This window comes from Cibotium barometz, chromosome 38, assembly GCF_041138505.1.
Source record: "Cibotium barometz isolate CiBa-2024 chromosome 38, ASM4113850v1, whole genome shotgun sequence".
NCBI classification, from domain to species: domain Eukaryota; kingdom Viridiplantae; phylum Streptophyta; class Polypodiopsida; order Cyatheales; family Cibotiaceae; genus Cibotium; species Cibotium barometz.
In genome coordinates, this window is record NC_141083.1 from 8,116,914 (window position 1) to 8,135,341 (window position 18,428).

The following is an 18,428-nucleotide window of genomic DNA, read 5'->3' on the forward strand; positions in this document are numbered from 1 at the left end:
CTAATCTCCCCAAGCTCAGTGGGCTAACGAGCCGTCCTGTCTCCTGAGATGGCGTACACCTGCTCGAGCATGGCAGGGTCCGGTAATCTCAAAGCACTCCCCAGTCACTCTATCACCAAGCTGCGTCCACTGTGAGGCCTGGCGATGATAGTAGAACTCATGTCTCTGCTCCTCTGCCTCTCTAACCTCCTGGCTTGCCTGGCTCAGTTGGAATGCCACCCACTCACATGTAGGCTGCTACTCCTGAAGGCGCTGGAGCGAAGCAAGGCTACGTCTCAAGCGGCGCTCCCGCTCTCGTGTCTCTCCCAGCCGTGTCAAGGCTACAGCGTGCAAAAAAGAGCTGAGCTCGATGAGTCCCTGGGCACACTGGCCTGCTGCATCCAGGTTAGAGCTCTGGCTATCATGCCATATCCTCTCAATGTCCTCAGAAAGACTGGAATCTGTAAGTATCCTCTCTGGGATCCTCAACTGCAAGCAGGTCTCCCGTGTCCCCTCCTCAAGTGTCAAAATAACTGGCGCATGGTCTGAAAAAGAAGTGCCAGCGAGAATGCCAACGGAGCCCCCACGCTCCCCGAACCTGTCGCCCACATAGAAGCGATCAATCCGTGATAGATTAGTCCCTCCCTGCCGGCGATCCAACCGAGAAAAACTAAGACTGTCCTGAGAGCGGGAGAAAGCCTCATGCTGCCATGCATCAGTGATCCGCAACGTCATGCAAAATCGCTCCCAAGCTGCAAGCTCCGTGCCGTGCACTGTAACATGACTGCCTCCCACCCTATCGGCCGGGTCCTCAAGCATGTTGAAGTCTCCTCCGACGCACCAATGTGCGGCCTCAGGCAATGCATCTGTAACAAGGGTCCAGAACTCTGCTCTCACACTAGCATGGTTAGGCGCATAGACATTGAGCACGCCAAAGAGCTCATCATGCATCCTCAGAATAACATACTGTGCTCTACCAGGCACAATGACCCCACGATCCACAATGGCCTGCCGCCATGCATCCGCAATGACCATACATACTCCTCCCTGCCCACCCAAGGGGCCAAACCCTGCAGACCAAAATGTGTCCCATCTGCCAGGCATCACGGAACCATATCTCCGAATCCTGCTCTCACTCAAATGGTGCTCTTGCTTCATCATAATATCAATACTGCCCCCAACCAGGCATCTCTGAAGCTCCTGCCTCAAGCATCCACGATAGCGTACATAGTGTGCGCCGCCAAGGCCCTGTACATTCCATGAGATGATCCTCATGGATGACCTGTTGAGGTGGAGGCTGTCTCAGCCATACGGCGGGCCTTCGCAAGTGGCTTGGATGGAGAATAGTCCCCATCCGAGCGGCTACGAATCTGCCCACCCGGTGTGCTGCAAGAATCTCGGATCAGGCGCCAGTGGCTGTGTCCCATGGCGACTGCCTCCCGCTCAGAGAGAGCAACCTCGTGTATACATACATATCCAGGGTCGCGTGCTAGGTCTGCCACTATGCGAACCACCAAGTGGCAAACCCCGGAGGCATCCGCACTCCCGTAATCAAAGAAATGAGCCAGCTTCCAGAGTTGGCCTATCACGTCTGTCACCTCCAGATTGCTCACATGGTGAGAAAACTCAACTGCCTGAGTCTTCAGTATGCTAAGAGCGAGATCCAGAGTCCACTCCCGGTCACTAGTGCCACAAAGAGGGAAGGAGAAGGCCACCGCTGAATCAAGTGCCTCCTCCCCTCAGGCCGGAGGTATCACCACATGCACTCTGATGGGTGCTGGCTCATGGGGGCCCTCCGCTCGAAAAAGCCGTGTGAAGGAGTAGTCAAAAGCCTCCGAGCGCTGTCTAGTGTCGAGCCTACTCAGCCGACTACGGATAGAAGATATCCGTGAAGCCCGAATCGGCATGGTAGGTCTCCTCTGCGGGGCTCGAGCAAGGTCGGTGCTCAGTGCCCGCCGGACAGCAGGTGAGCGCGCCAGGGTACTGCCAGGGCCTCCCGAGGAGCTCCAGATCCTCAGTTTGCGCTGGGGTCTCCTCCTGGAGGGGAGCAAAGCTGTTCCTCACTGGAACCCAGTGATGCTGAGACTGTGACTGCTGCTGCATCGGCCTCTAGGCCTGCTGCTGTGGCTGTCTCCCTCTACGGCGCCCCTCTCCAGGCTGCCAATCCGAGGTCTTCGTGGGCTGAGAAGGTGTCCTGAAGGTTGCCTGCTGAGCCGCATCCGTGGGCGGGCCATCGGGGGCTTGCTGCTGTGGTGAAGGTCGGGGTCTCCTGCGAGGGCAGGCCTTGGCCAGGTGGCCGACCTGCCTGCATATAAAACACTGGTTCGGGAGCCCCGAGAACTCCACTCTCTCATCAATCCATCCCCCCCTATCCTAGGTAGCTGAATGACCTTCGGAAGAGAGGAGATGTTAGGAACCAAAACTCTGACCGAAGGCAGGCCAGCTGCTCTAGCCACCACTGAAGCTACTGTGGGGCCAGTCTCAAGCACCGAGCCCACCAATGCTCCTATCCTAGAAAGGAGCGGAAGGTACTCGCGGCGGAGTCCAGGGAAGCAAACTGTGACATGAAATAGGCCCTCTCCCTGCTCGGCCGCTCTGCTAGGTCGAAGCCATGCTGCCAAGGTCTGAAGAAGGCCCGAGTACCCTTGATGTCAAGGGGACTCATGGCTAGGACCTGGGCCACGCTCTGGGCTGTCTCAAACTCAATCTGGTAGTGTCCGCGGATCATCTTGAGTATTCCTTGGAAAGAAAAATGAGTCATCCGCATAAGCTTGGCTAACAAAGTGGTTTACATCCAAAATTTGTATGCCATGCAACTTGTTCTCTGCAAGCAGTTGGTCCATTAACAAAAGCATGGGATGAGTGGCTATTGCATAGAGCAATGCACTGAGGGGGCAATGTCGCATTGCCTAGAGACCAAATATCTGAAAGACCCTTGTGTAATATACATCGAGGAGTGCCTCCTTCGTAGAACCAGTAAATAATATTTCTCATCTTAGGCGCAATAAACTACCATTGTATTGTATGAAATGCTTTTTCTATGTCTATCTGCATTATGAGTACATCGTGTTGAGTATGTGGCACATCACTATTCATATATGGCAAAGGTTGTGCAGGTTGTTGAGCCCACATGCATTGATGAGGCTGTTGGAAATGTGTGTTGGGAGAAAGCTATGGATGAGGAGATGGATGCACTATATGGAAATGAAACTTGGGATTTAGTGCAATTGCCTGAAGGCAAGAAAGCCATTGGATGCAAGTGGGTGTACAAAGTTAAACATAACAGTGATGGAAGCATAAACAGGTACAAGGCTAGATTGGTAGCCAAAGGATATGCGCAGACATATGGGATTGATTATGAGGAAACTTTCAGCCCAGTTGCCAAGATGGCAACGGTGAGAGTTGTGATAGCAGTGGCTGCGTCAAAGCAATGGTCTTTACATCAGATGGATGTAAAGAATGCATTCTTGCATGGGGATTTGCAAGAAGAGGTGTATATGTTGCAGCCACCTGGTTATGAGGATGTGGGTCACCCCGAGCATGTTTGCAGGTTGAAGAAAGCCTTGTATGGCTTAAAGCAAGCACCAAGAGCATGGTCTGACAAGATTTCTGAATATCTTGTCACTATTGGCTTTCATGTAGCCAATGCAGATTTCTCGCTGTATGTGAGACATGGTGATAGAGGAGTTGTGCTTGTTGTCATCTATGTAGATGACTTGATCATTACGGGGGACCATGATGCAGAGATCTTTGATGTAAAGATCTTGCTTAGACAGAAGTTCGAGATGAAAGATCTGGGGGAGCTCAGATATTTCTTGGGCATTGAGGTGATTAGGTCACCACATGGTATTGGATTACTGCAGAGACAGTATGGCTTGGACATGTTGTCCAAGTATGGTATGACAGGCTGTAAGCCTATTTCTGTGTCATTGGATCAGAATGGCAAGTTGAGTGCAGATTCAGGAGAGATCTTGGAGGATCCTACTATGTATAGGCGCATAGTAGGAAGTTTGATCTACATGACGATCACCAAACCAGATTTGAGCTATGCTGTTGGGTTGGTGAGTCAGTTTATGCAGGTTCCACGGAAACCGCATTTGGATGCAGTGAGACGCATACATGTGGCTGATGTACATTTTTACATGTAAGATAAAACACCATTTCACGAAAAAAAAAAGAGTGTCACATGGGTATGTATGAGAGGGGGAGAGAGAGTGAGCGAGTGTGTGTGAGAGGGGCTTCCTTGAGCAAGGTTTAAGCCTTAAGGAAGGGAAATGAAATGAAATGAAATGTTATATTAACGTCTTCAAAAGGCCATAATGACCTATGAGACCAAAAGTTACATCATGGTGGATCTGATACAATGTCTAGATTAAAAAAAACCCAGAAAATGAAAAATAAAGATGATACTACTAGCACCTAGGGAGAGAGAGTGTGTATGAGAGAGGGAGAGACTCGAGAGAGAGAGTGTGTGAGTCTTGAGAGCTCAGAGGGGCCCTTATAGCCCCTGTCTAGAGACTCAAACGGACAAAAATAGGCAGAAACGGGCAAATCCCAAACGGTCCCAAACGGTCAGAAACGGGTAGAATCCAGGAACGGTCAAAGAAAAAATCAACTATGCCCAAACGCCTCGAACGAAGCCTCGAACGCCTCCGAAGACTCGTACACCTTGAACGCCTCTAACGGTTAGAGGCGCACCTTGTAACAACTGTGGTTCTGTTCATTACAATAGATTCTGAACAGCCAATATTTCAAGAAAATGTCTACTCTCGAGAATGTGTGACTCACAACGGTCAAGACCTTAAGCTGAAACAATCAGCCCCTCGATTTCTTCATCAAGAAAACTCTGATGCACAGTATTTATATGATGTTATGCATCATGATTTCCAGGAGAGTCAAGCTGCGTAGGGCAAGCCTAAACCCACATTAAAATACAAAATATCTGTACAGACAAATGCAGATAAATTATGCCCGGCATGAACTAGATAAAAATGATCAATGGAGAGTTCCTCCGTGGTTCCATCTTTCAATACATACCGGAGTCAGGATACGTCCCACCTGGCACAATTGGAAGGCTAGATGCACTCAGGCCATTGAGTGCACTAGTCATAGTGCATTTGTAGGATTTGGAGTGATATATAATCCTTATCCTCATGGTCACTTGGGCCAGAATCTAGGGATCTTCGAGGCAGGATTTGGAGTGCTATCATCCACACCCTCATGGCCACTTGGGCTAGAATCCAAGTATCTTACAAGGCTGCAGAGAGAAAGCATAGCCACTTCATGAGAGTGGAATTATGGCATCTTTTTCACCACCACTCCTATGGGACCTTGTTGGCAGCACAAGGCACATGATTGGTTGAGATTTCTCTCATGTTTGGTTTGAAATCTCCCTTTTGTATATTTTTTCATACTTAGTATAAGTCTCTTTTCCGGGAAAACAAAAGATGGGTGTCAATGCAGGAGTATTGATGAGGTAAACGTGGGAGAGCCGAGGTGGGTAGGGGGCAAAGAAGGTGAGGGTGCACATTGCGCAGGGTGTTAGGGGGGCGATAGAGGTGACTAGAAGGTTATTTGTGAAGAAAGATGATGGGCGATATGTGGACAAGAGGGGAAATAAGCACTTCAGCGGGAGAGAGGTGGTAGAGATAAGTGCAAAAAGAGGCAAGTGATAAGATAAGGGGAGAGGTCAGCGATAAGTGCATGAGCGGCTGATGATAGGGTGACAGTAGGGTGGTAAGTGGGGTGTAGGAGGTAGTGATAAGTGGGCGGGTGGTCAAGTGTGAAAAGAGGTGTGTGAATAGTGATGTTGTGGCAAGGGGTGGCACCTAAGGTAAGGAAGGGGCAACACGTAAAAGAGCTGTGTGAATAGTGATGTGGTGGGAAGGTGTGGCGCCTAAGGTAAGGAAGGGGTGACAGGTGTGAAGAGCACCGAGCCGTAGGTGTGAACAAGCGAGCAAATGTGTAATGTGACACTGAGCACATAAAGAAGGGACAGTGAGTGTGAAGCACGCCGAGTAGGTGATAGAATGTGATAGATCTAAAGGCACCACAGCATGGTGGGTTGATGGACTGCACCGCACTCCCGCAATTGTAACGATGACATTTGATTGGAGGTGTTGTAATGACTAGAGCTACTTGGCACAACGTGTGCGATGGGTTGACACCAGGCATCAGAGCGGCAGCCCACCCATGAGGAAAACCAGCAGGCTGCAGAAGTCTTGCAATGCTCATTATGAAGCCTTTGAGCAGCAGCAAAAATGGTAGAATAGAGCCTAACCTAGTAACAGCATGCTAGAATAAGAAAACCCTAAAATCAGTGCATACCCTAACCCTAGGCTCAAGATTTGGGGAGGGGAGGTCATGGAAAATCAACCCCTCCCCAACAGGTTCGCCAAAATGTGCCCGCACCTCTTGAAGACAAGAATGCCAATAAAGATGAACTAACAAATCAGCTTGGAATTAGCATTATGCCTCAAATGTGTGGGAAAATCCCCTTTTATACAAAAGCACATAGGCACTCACAATCCCTTTGCCTATTCGATGACTTACACACACCTCCTGCGTTCACATTGAAAAGTCAAATTACTATGAAATCGATTACCACGGACATTTTGACCCTTCCACAATGAGACTCAATTTTAGGATACTAGACTAGGATTTATCTCATGCATAATTGACTACAGATCAAAAGTTATAGTATTTCTCATTCTACCTGCTTTGGTCCAATTGTGTTTCAAAAGTCAAGATGCTGTCTTCCAGATCCAAACAAGTTCCTGAAGGAGATGAATTGTTGATCGTGTCCTGCAACACCAGGCAGCCTTGGATTTATTAAGAACACATTTCAGAACACTAGGATTTCCTTTGATTACTTCAGTTTTGCAGCGCATTTATTGAGACCCCTTGACAGCTAGAAGTATTTATATGCAGGAACCAAACTTGGGTTAGATTTACTCTAGGACTATAGCTAAAAATGACCCTTTGCCCGGCCCTTCACGAGGCGCTTCCTACTGCAGGTGGGAAGCCCCCCGAGGCCCTGCACGTTCCATGAGACAATCCTAGTGGTAAAGATGTGGTTTTGATCCCATACCTACGTAAACACTTAGCCAGTGTCTATGCTCGCCTCATAATGCTGGAGGGGGTAATCCTCGGAACAAAGTCCACTCTCTTTCCCATATCCAAAACTCTACACAGTCTCTGCATGCGCAATACAGAACGCCATACATCATGACTAGATACGTCATGCTGTACATCCTCCAAGGCCTTGTGAGAGGGCAACATGTCCTGGTGTCCATCTACATGATCCCCCATGCCATGTACATCCTCCATATTGTCCAACCCAAGCAAAGAGAACTCAACAAAGTCATCCTAGCCCAAAGTCACCGCCAAACGTTTCAGCCCCGAAACGTTTCACCTCAAAACGGGGCAGGAAACGCTACAACATTTCACACCTCGACATACCAATTATTCAAGTGGAGACAAAGATAGCAACACACACACACACACATGATGTAGCAAGCAAGTAAGGATAGAGAGAAGCACAACACTCAAAATAGATAACAAAAATGAGTAAAGTACAAGTGACATGATAAGGTCACATACACACACTCATATAAGAGTGTGCTTTTTTTTAAGGGAAAAAACTCCTAAAGAGAGAAAAGACCCTGGCCCATTATTAGCCTACATCTACACATCACTACCATATAAATAGCTACATGAAAACCAAAGTTTTTCAAGGCCGTGACTATCTCTTAGATATTCAAGAGGAGACACAATCGTCGGCAATTTAATCTTATAACTGAAAGAAGGAGGCGGGTCCTTCCATTTGACACGACTGTCTACAAAGTCCTCACATAAAGCCTCATATACAAACTGTGCATCCGACGAATCTTGCTTGATCATGGTGACAAATTCAATTGCAGCATGCTGCCTCTTGTTACTGTCTGCAGCATTATCCCGACGAGCATATGTCACAACAGTCTCAGACATAATTGCAAGAGTAAAATCTGTACAACACTGCTAAACAACTTCTTTTTTTTATGAAAGCTGTATGCTGTATACAGGAGCCTTTAAAATTTCTGCTGATGCGAATCAAAAAGAAGCTCTATTTACTGGAATAGTGAAACTGACTTCTGCTGATGCGTATCAAAAAGAAGCTCTATACACTGGAATTCTGAAACTGACTTCGAACTCTAGAAAATCTGCAGATGCGAACTGAACCTGGAAAGGAAGGCGAAACTGCACGGGGAGAGAGGATGGCGTGCGAAGATCTCAGCGACACACACACACACACACACACACACACACAGAGCAGGAGGAGGGAGAGACGAGATTGCAGTCTCACAGACAGTTAAGTCACAGGCGAGCAGAATCGAAAGGAGACGCAGGCGAGGACAGTCGCAGGAATCGCAGGTGAACAGAGTCGCAGGCTCACAGGCGAGAAGAGTCGCAGCTTCGCAGGCAAAAGGAGTCGCTCAATGCCTCTCCACACACACACACCAAACATACATACACACACACACACCAAACATACATACACACACACACACCAAACATACATACATACACATACACACATAAATATACACATACAAATATAATCACACACATATACATACACATAAATAAAAATATATGTATATACATACGTACGTATGTATGCAATAGTCTCTGTGTGCGCGCGCATGCGCGAGAGAGAGAGAGAAATGAAATGATATGTTAACGTCTCTAAGAAGCCATAGTGGCCTATGAGACCAAAACTGAGAATACATCTAAAGTTGGTGTCTCATCAAAGAGAACAACTAAATGGGACTAAAAAGTACAATAAACTGATTGTCCTACAGTTATAAGAACAGAACTGTAGGACTCCGAGATGATACTGAGTGGAAAATACTGAAAAATGTATATCAGGTAGATCCATGTATGCTGATCAGTTGAAGTGTTGCCCTCTCCTTAGATCAAGTATCTCCGCCAGAATGGAGAGGTCGTAGAAGCGAGGTAGGCGCCTCCGATGCCGAGCAATAATGGCTCTGATCTGGCGCGATGGTGAGGATGCCGTGGTCGGAATCCTGGTGGGCGTGGCCGACGAGCACGACATAAGATAATTGCTCTATCAGTGGTGGCGACTCCCTGGGAGCGTGGTCAATGCCCTGATGGCCCAATGGAGGAGGTATTAGGAGGTGTGTGGGCTGGGTTGCTGGTGCTGGTGCCGAAGAAATCTGTCAGGGTCCTCTGTCTAGGTACATCATGGCTCGGCCCCCTGTCTGCCAAGAGGGTCTCTCTGTGTCTCCTGAGCTCAAGTAGAAACAATCCCAGGCATCTCTGATCCTTAAACTCCATGACCCTGCGTAACGGCCCAAAACCCTCTTGGAAGAGGCAGTGATATCTCCCTCGGATCTCATAATAGACTGTACATCGGCAAATGTAGTGTTCCTCTGTCTCTACCTCCTGGTAGCATAGCTGACAAATGCGGTCATCCAAGATCTGATGCACATATCACCCTGTCTCAATCCGCAGCTGGTGTGATGAGGTCCGGATCTGTCCAATGGCACAACGTATCCCATGTGATAGGTGTACATCCATGTATGCCGGGCGGGTGATAAAATCATCCGGTGAGAGGTGTAGAAAATGGCTCTTGTAATGAGCCCTTTTCGTGCCCAAGGGCTCAAGGGGACTAGTCCATGTCCTCTCTATGTCCACTCTGATGATATCCATCCTGATCACGCAGTTTTGCTCTGAGCGGGTGAGATCCAAAAATGGACAATCCAGACTGTACTGAAAGGGTGGTAGTGTGTAGGTCAAACCATGATCTCATTTGAGCGTACCAACAATGAGTATCTCCATCCTCTCCCAACTGTATGGATGAGGTCAATGCCAATCGGGAGTACCTCTGCTAAGGGGGCTCCCATAGCGGCTGTAAAAACGTAACTGCCTGGAATAGGGCCTCGGTTACTACTCGTGGGGCACCCAGCTCAGCCCGAACAATTTCATGTGGTACTGATGATTTGCTCCGAATCATGCGGGCAATCATCATAATCAATGATCTCTCCATTTGCCTCCATCCCTCATCTGTCCTTCTCTGAGATCTCTGATGTATACTAGGCCCCCAAATTGGAGCTCTGTACAGGAGGGTCGGTGTGAGAAGTGTATCAAATAGCCACAATTTGGTGCGTGGCTCCTGAAACTGTATGTGTGCACACTGTCTCTCAAGTGCCCCCAAGGCTACATGCCCTCCAGCTAATCTAGCTGCTGCTGCTGCCTCCTTCAAGGAGAAACGCGGTCCTGTGAAAGTAACTCCCAAGTAGACATATGACCTGACGTACTCTACCGGCTCCCCTCGGAAAGGGAACTGAGGCTCTGATCTCGTCACCCATGCCTGTGTGGTGTTAAACACCATAACCTTGGTTTTCCCAAGGTTCGCTGTCATATCTTTATCCGCACAGAAAGCCTGTAATGCATCTAGGTGTCTCTGTAATCCCTCCGGAGAGTTTGAGATTAGAACAATATCATCAGCATATAACAAGATGGGTATCAACACACCTGCCAAGCATGCCCCTGGGCCTCCCAATCTGTCTACATAATCAGAGACCGCATCAATGTACAGTTCAAAGAGGGTGGGCGATAGCGGGCATCCCTGCTTCACCCCTATCATGCTGGTCACCCTATAAGATAGTCCGCCTGGAGCTCCGACTGTGCCTGTCACAAACTTATACAAAGCATGTATCCCCCACTGCATATCCTCGGGTACCTCAATGTCATGCAATCTGTGCATAAGCCTGGCACGTGGTACGTTGCGGAAGTCCACAAAGCAGCAGTATATCCTTCTCTTATGTGCCCTGCCCTCTTCAATAAGTGCCCGTGTCAGTATGTGATCCAAGGTAGTAAATCCTCTCCTGAAGCCACCCTGTCCATGTGCTTGTCGATGACCATGTCTCTCTGCCCATCGGCTTATTTCCTAAAGAGAGAAATGAAATGTTATATTAACGTCTTCAAAAGGCCATAATGACCTATGAGACCAAAAAGTTACATCATGGTGGATCTGATACAATGTCTGGATAAAAAACCAGAAAATGAAAAAATAAAGATAATACTACTAGCACCTAGAAAATGAAACTGGAACTGGAAGGCAAACAGAAACCCTTATAGGGTGTGAATATAGTGACGGGGGGGGGGGTACGCTATGGAGGTGAGTGGAGTACAGTGAGGGGATACAATATCATGTGGGACAGGGGGGTACACTATGGAGGTGCCTCCATCTCATAATATGTGCCGCATCGGACGCTGGCGGATCTCCTCAATATCCTCTGTGGCCAGCACCCTGACTGGGTGTCCCACATGTCTCGCAAGAATAATCCGAATCCGCCGTTGCAACCTCCGTCTATGCTGGGATGCCCTCCTCCATAGTCGTGGGCGTCTGGACCACCCAAGCTCAATCACACGATCAATCACTGTACCGCTGGTGTGGGCGGTATCCATGTCCTGCTGCTGCTGTGGTCCATCTGGCGCAGTGATGGCTGGACTAAAGAAGTCTGTAATGTGCCTCTGAGTCTGGCTCTCTATGCGCCTAAGTAGGCTATCTCTATATCTCCGCAGCTCAAGCAAGAACAATCCCAAACACCTCTGGTCCTGGTACCCCATGACTCTGGAAAGTGGCCCAAAACCCTCTCTGAATAAACAGTGGAAACGATCACGTATCTCATAGTATGCAGTACAATGGCATATATAATGCAGCTCTGTCTCTGGCTCCCCATGGCATACTCGACATATCCTGGCCTCAGCTGGTATACCTCTATATCGGCCAATCTCAATCTCAAGCTGGTGTGAGGATGTGCGAATCTGACCAATAGCACATCGTACTGCATAAGACAAGTGTACATCCATGTAACTGGGTCTGATCACAAAACCATTTGCTGTGAGCTGAAGAAAATGCTCTCTGTAGAAAGCCATCTTCGTGCCCAGCTCCTCAGTCAGCTGTATCCATGTCCTCCTAATGTCTAGCTGAACTAAATCCTGACGGATGAGTCTGGTAATCTTTGTCCGTGTGAGAGAGAGTGAGAGAGGGTGCCTCTAGAGAATACTGGAAGGGAGGCAATCTGTCCATGCTAAAACCATGTGCCTGGAACCAAGATGTCATCTGTCCATACCAACAAGCCGTGTCTCCCTGTAAAGCTAACTGTCGGGAGGACTCAAGGGCGAGGCATGCATATCTGTGTCGGGGGAGATCCCACAAGCCATGTATGTAGGAGACTGATCTCGTAAGAGCCTCAATCACCAGATCCTCTGAGTTGTGGTAAAGTGAAAAGAGATGGTCAATGTCAACAATGCATGATCCACTACTACCCCAATGGGCCGAGATCCAACTGTGAAGTCCTCAATGCATGAAACAAAGCTTGGCATAGCCATAACATAATCCACTATGCTAGCACCATGTCTATGTGGAAAGCAAGTAAAACCAGCTGCTGACGGAAACCTCTGCAAGCCATTAAGTGTGGCCAACGCATGTGCAGTCCCCATATCTACCAAATATCTCCCATACTCTGTGCACTCCACATCATGTGAGCGTCTGTCAGCTCTCTCAGCATCTCCTCTGAGGTATCATAAAAGGCTGTCTGGCGGTTGCCCATCCGGGCATTAAAGTCCCCTAACAGGATGATGTCTCCATCCCTAGAGAACTCCCATATGTCATCATCTAGCACAAAGAAAGGAGACTGCCCTCTAGGTGCTGCATATGTCGATGTACTAGGAGCAGAATAGCATATGGCAATATACAGGAATCTGCCTGTGTCGGCCCTCAGTCTCACCCACATAAATCTGGCCTGATCATCTCTCCGAACGATATGTAGAAGCGGTTGCAGCTCCTCCCTGAAAAGAACTGCCACCCCCCTTGATCGTCTACTACTGTGTACCGATCTCATCCCTACTCTGCAAGCTGTCTCCCATCTGTATCCTGTCACCTTTGGCATCATCTCACTAGGGGCCTGGTGAGTCTCCGAGTAGAAGACTATATCTCTATCTCTAAAGCTGTCCTCAAAGGCACCTACATCAAGTCTGAGGGATCCATTGAAGTTCCAGGCTGCCAGCTTTAATTTGGTCCCATAGGTCTCGCACCGTCATGTAGAGCGTCGCTCCACGATGACCACCCTCCCTTCTCTATAAAATGCTATCTTTCCCTTTTCTCTTGCCGCCCTAATCTCTGGCATGACTTCCTTCATATGTGCAAGCTGTGAAAGAGTAAGATCGTCACCAAGAAAAATGCTTGTATTCTCTAAAGTGGGTCGCCTCTTCAAGAACTCCTTCTTCGCCTCAATAGAGGGGAAGCAAAGTATGAGAGCTCTTTCCTTTGATGTTTCCCCGTTGCCTCCGCTTTTTTTGCCCACTCTCCAGGCTTTTGCGTGTGCCGGACTGTCAATCCCCATCAACACCATAAGCTCTTTCACCTCCTCTTTAACTTTATCCCCGTCTTTAAGGCCGGTAATCCTCACATGCAAAGCATGTGTACGTCTTCGTTGTTCCTCTTCCAAAGTCATGTTAATGATTGTAGGTGTAGGGGTTGTTATCTCCTTACCTTTACCCTTCTTGGCGACCTCTATCCACTTCTCCGCTTCATCCATCTTCCTTTGAGTCTTGGTGATGATTTCCACCCATGAGGAAGTCTTTGCTTCGTGTTGCTTCTCTTCTTCCTTAATTGTCCGTACTTGTTCCTTGATAACCTTGAGCTCTTCTATCATGGATGGCTGAATTTCACCTTCTTCAAGTCCACCATTTGCCTTAGCCTCTACAAGCTCCCTCTGAAGAGCTGAGATTACGCCTTTGAGCGTGTTGACTTCCCCGTGAAGGTCTTTGACTTCTGCTATGAGGTCCTCCTCCTCCTTTTTCCACCGCTTACCCTCATTGAATACCATTTGGAGAAAGTTGGCTTTCTCCTTCCACCATCCCTCCATCTCCGCTTTCCATTCCTTCATCTCCTTTTCCACATTTGTTATCCTCTTGTTTGTGACCATAAAGGTCGCCTTCGTCGGGTTGCGCAAGGGGGAAGCCATGGAAGAAGCGAGAGAGAGAGAGAGAGAGAGAGAGAGAGAGAGAGAGAGAGAGAGAGTGTGGGCTGGCCACCCTTATTTTACATATTTCTTTGGGATTTTTCCCAGCCCTTTTGGTATTTTACCAGTCGGCCAGCTCATATGCTCTAGTCGGCCAGCATAATCAGCTCCAGTCGGCAAGCCCTCCTCACCTATAAATAGGTGGGGCTGGCCTCTCATTGTTCATTCAGTCTTGTACATATTTTGCTCCCTCACTTATGAGACTTGTAGTGTCTCTTGCTTGGGACTGTTTTGCTTCAGTATATTCAACATATTTTTCTCCATATCTCTCTCTCTCTCTTGCACTCTCTGTTCAACACATTCTAGTGCCACTCTGCTTCCGCTTTGTGCACTTTTTCATGGTATCATCGCTCCGGTTTAGCAACCTCTTTGCTGCCCCAGATTCAGCATTGTTTTCAGCACCTCCTCATTGCAAATTTGAAATTCAGAAAGTGCAGCCAAACCCTAAAACGCAGATCTGCGGCACTGTAGAAGGAGAGAGAGAGAGAGAGAGAGAGAGAGAGAGAGAGAGAGAGAGAGATGGAGGGGTCAAAAGGCGGGGTGCAGGCAGGCAAGAAGGCGCACAGGGGGCGCACGCGGGCAGGGGGGGGGGGAGAGAGAGAGAGAGAGAGACAGAGAGAGAGAGAGAGAGAGAGAGAGAGAGAAATGAAAATGAAATGTTATATTAACGTCTTCAAAAGGAAATAATGACCTATGAGACCAAAAGTTACATCATGGTGGATCTGATACAATGTCTGGATAAAAAAACCTAGAAAATGAAAAATAAAGATGATACTACTGGCACCTAGAAAATGAAACTGGAAATGGAAGGTAAACAGAAACCCTTATAGGGTGTGAATATAGTGAGGGGGGGGTACGCTATGGAGGTGAGTGGAATATAGTGAGGGGATACAATATCATGTGGGACGGAGGGGTACACTATGGGGGTGCCTCCATCTCATAATATGTGCCGCATCGGACGCTGGCGGATCTCCTCAATATCCTCTGTGGTCAGCACCCTGACTGGGTGTCTCGCATGCCTCGCAAGAATAATCCGAATCCGCCGCTGCAACCTCCGTCTATGCTGGGATGCCCTCCTCCGTAGTCGTGGGCGTCTGGACCACCCAAGCTCAATCGCACGATCAATCAGTGTACCTCTGGTGTGGGCGGTATCCATGTCCTGTTGCTGTGTGGTCCATCTGGCGCAGTGATGGCTGGACTAAAGAAGTTTGTAATGTGCCTCTGAGTCTGGCTCTCTGTGCGCCTAAGCAAGCTATCTCTATGTCTCCGCAGCTCAAGCAAGAACAATCCCAAACACCTCTGGTCCTGGTACCCCATGACTCTGGAAAGTGGTCCAAAACCCTCTCTAAATAAATAGTGGAAACGACCACGTATCTCATAGTATGCAGTACAATGGCATATATAATGCAGCTCTGTCTCTGGCTCCCCATGGCATACTCGGCATATCCTGGCCTCAGCTGGTATACCTCTATATCGGCCAATCTCAATCTCAAGCTGGTGTGAGGATGTGCGAATCTGACCAATAGCACATCGTACTGCATGAGACAAGTGTACATCCATGTAACTGGGTCTGATCACAAAACCATCTGCTGTGAGCTGAAGAAAATGCTCTCTGTAGAAAGCCATCTTCGTGCCGAGCTCCTCAGTCGGCTGTATCCATGTCCTCCTAATGTCCAGCTGAACTAAATCCTGACGGATGAGTCTGGTAATCTCTGTCCGTGTGAGAGTGAGAGAGGGTGCCTCCAGAGAATACTGGATGGGAGGCAATCTGTCCATGCTAAAACCATGTGCCTAAAACCAAGATGTCATCTGTCCATACCAACAAGCTGTGTCTCCCTGTAAAGCTAACTGTCGGGAGGACTCCAGGGCGAGGCGTGCATATCTGTCTCGGGGGAGATCCCACAAGCCATGTATGTAGGAGACTGATCTCGTAAGAGCCTCAATCACCAGAGGGGCAGCCGCCAGCTCTGCTCGAATAATCTCATGAGGTACCACAGCCTTGGCTCTAATAATCCTAGCAATCATAGATACCAAAGGCCTCTCCATACCTCTCCACCCGCCTGCGCTGTGATGGCCCACTGAAGGTCCCCATATCTACACTCCATAAAGCATAGCTGATGTCACTAGAGTGTCAAAAAGCCAAAGTTTCGTTCGAGGTTCCTGAAACTGAACCTGCGAACACATCCTCTCCAAACCACCGAGGGCTGCATGTGCTCTAGTCAATCTAGTCTCTGCTGCTCTCCTCATCAAAAACACTAGCCCACTGAATACTACCCCAAGATATGTATATGCATCTGTATACTCCACATTCTCCTGCCCATATGTAAATGTGGAAGCTGATCGCCTAACCCACTGTGGCGTGGTGTTAAACACCATAACCTTGGTTTTGCCAAGGTTGACAGACAATCCACTATCACGTGCAAACTCATGTAAAGCATCCAGATGACGCTGCATACCCTCAGGGGAGTCAGAGATCAACACAATATCATCAGCAAATAACAATAGTGGGATCCATGTACCTGCTAGCTGGGCTCCTCTGTCCCCCAATCTCTCAATGTAGTCAAAAGCCTCATCCACATACATACCAAACAATGAAGAAGATAACTGGCAACCTTGCTTCACTCCTATAGTGGAGTGAACCAAAGTAGAGACCCCCTCTGGGGTGCGTACCTGTCCTGCAACTGATCTATATAAAGCCATAATCCCCCATATGAGCTCTGTGGGTACCCCCATCTCCTGTAATCGCCTCATCAATCTGGCTCTGGGCACTGTATCAAATGCTTTGCGGAAGTCCACAAACCTACAATAAATCCGTCGCCCATGCGACCTGCCCTCCTCAATAATGGCCCGCAGAGTCAAGATGTGGTCAAGAGTAGAGAAACCTCTCCTGAACCTTGCCTGTCCCTCTGCTCGAATGCCCTCTCTCTCTGCCCATCTACTCAACTGCTGCTCAAGAATGGATGCATACAATCGTGCTAGTGTGTGACCAATCATAATAGTGCGATAATTCCCTGGCTCCATAGGGTCCCCTGACTTGACACGATGGTGGACCTACTCCAAGTCTCGGGTAAGCCTTCGCACATAGCACGATTGAACATCACTGCTAGAAGCTCTGCCAGCATGTCTCTCGCATCAATAAAGTGCTCAGCGACCAATCCATCATGATCATATGCTCTCCCAGTCTTCATCCTATCAATGGCCTTCCTTACCATCTCTGCGGTAAAGAAAGTACATGTCTGTGGGCATGGTGCTGGCGGGTCAGGAAAAGGTGTCTGTCCAGGAACTGTATATAGAGATGCTGCCTAACTACCCCAGACCTCTGTAGAAGTGATGGCCAAAGCAGGGGAGGACTCATGAAACAGACGCCAAGCCTCCCTCGAATCCTGGCTCAAGAACAGCTGGTATAATTCCTGCTCTAGCTGAGTAAGGAAGGCCCGCTTCTTCCTTCGCACAAGGCGTCAGAAGGCAATACGTGACTGTCAGTGAGTAGTGACTCCCAAAGCAACCTCCCGCTGCAGTCAGGCTCTGGTCTCTCTGCACTCCTCATCATACCAGCTGTTCTGGGGCATACATCCAGAACGCTGTCTCTATCCAGGCTGAGTATGTGGATATGCCTCTCTCGCTGCATCCTGTAAAGTCTCTGTCAGTATTTGGGTCAACTCCTCCAAAGGTCTCCCTGGCTCCTCTATGTACAGACGTCTATAAATCCCATCTGTGTAGACAGCATCAGTCTCTGAGGTAAAAGTATATCGAGTGTGATCTGCCACTCGTGTCCTCTGAGCTGTGGTAAAGTGAAAAGAGATAGTCAATGTCAACAATGCATGATCCACTACTACCCCAATGGGCCGAGATCCAACTGTGAAGTCCTCAATGCATGAAACAAAGCTCGGCATAGCCATAAAATAATCCACTGTGCTAGCACCATGTCTATGTGGAAAGCAAGTAAATCCAGCTGCTGACGGAAACCTCTGCAAGCCATTAAGTATGGCCAACCCATGTGCAGTCCCCATATCTACCAAATATCTCCCATACGCTGTGCACTCCACATCCTGTGAGCGTCTGTCTAATCCCATATCCAGAGTGTCCAGCTCTCTCAGCATCTCCTCCGAGGTATCATAAAAGGCCGTCTGGCGGTTGCCCGTCCGGGCATTAAAGTCCCCTAACAGGATGATGTCTCCATCCCTAGAGAACTCCCATATGTCATCATCTAGCACAGAGAAAGGAGACTGCCCTCTAGGTGCTGCATATGTCGATGTACTAGGAGCAAAATAGCATATGGCAATATACAAGAATCTGCCTGTGTCGGCCCTCAGTCTCACCCACATATATCTAGCCTGATCATCTCTCCGAACG

General features: G+C 48.5%; 1 protein-coding gene across 1 annotated transcript in view; it reads right to left on the bottom strand.

The window, feature by feature from the left end:
* The window catches only part of LOC147616301 (uncharacterized), a 149,144-nt gene that overhangs the window by 44,658 nt on the left and 86,058 nt on the right, over positions 1 to 18,428 (bottom strand). The window contains exon 14 of the mRNA XM_086777027.1: positions 6,695 to 6,783. Coding sequence (XP_086633153.1) covers positions 6,695 to 6,783 — 89 coding nt within the window. The remainder of the gene's footprint in view (positions 1 to 6,694; positions 6,784 to 18,428) is intronic.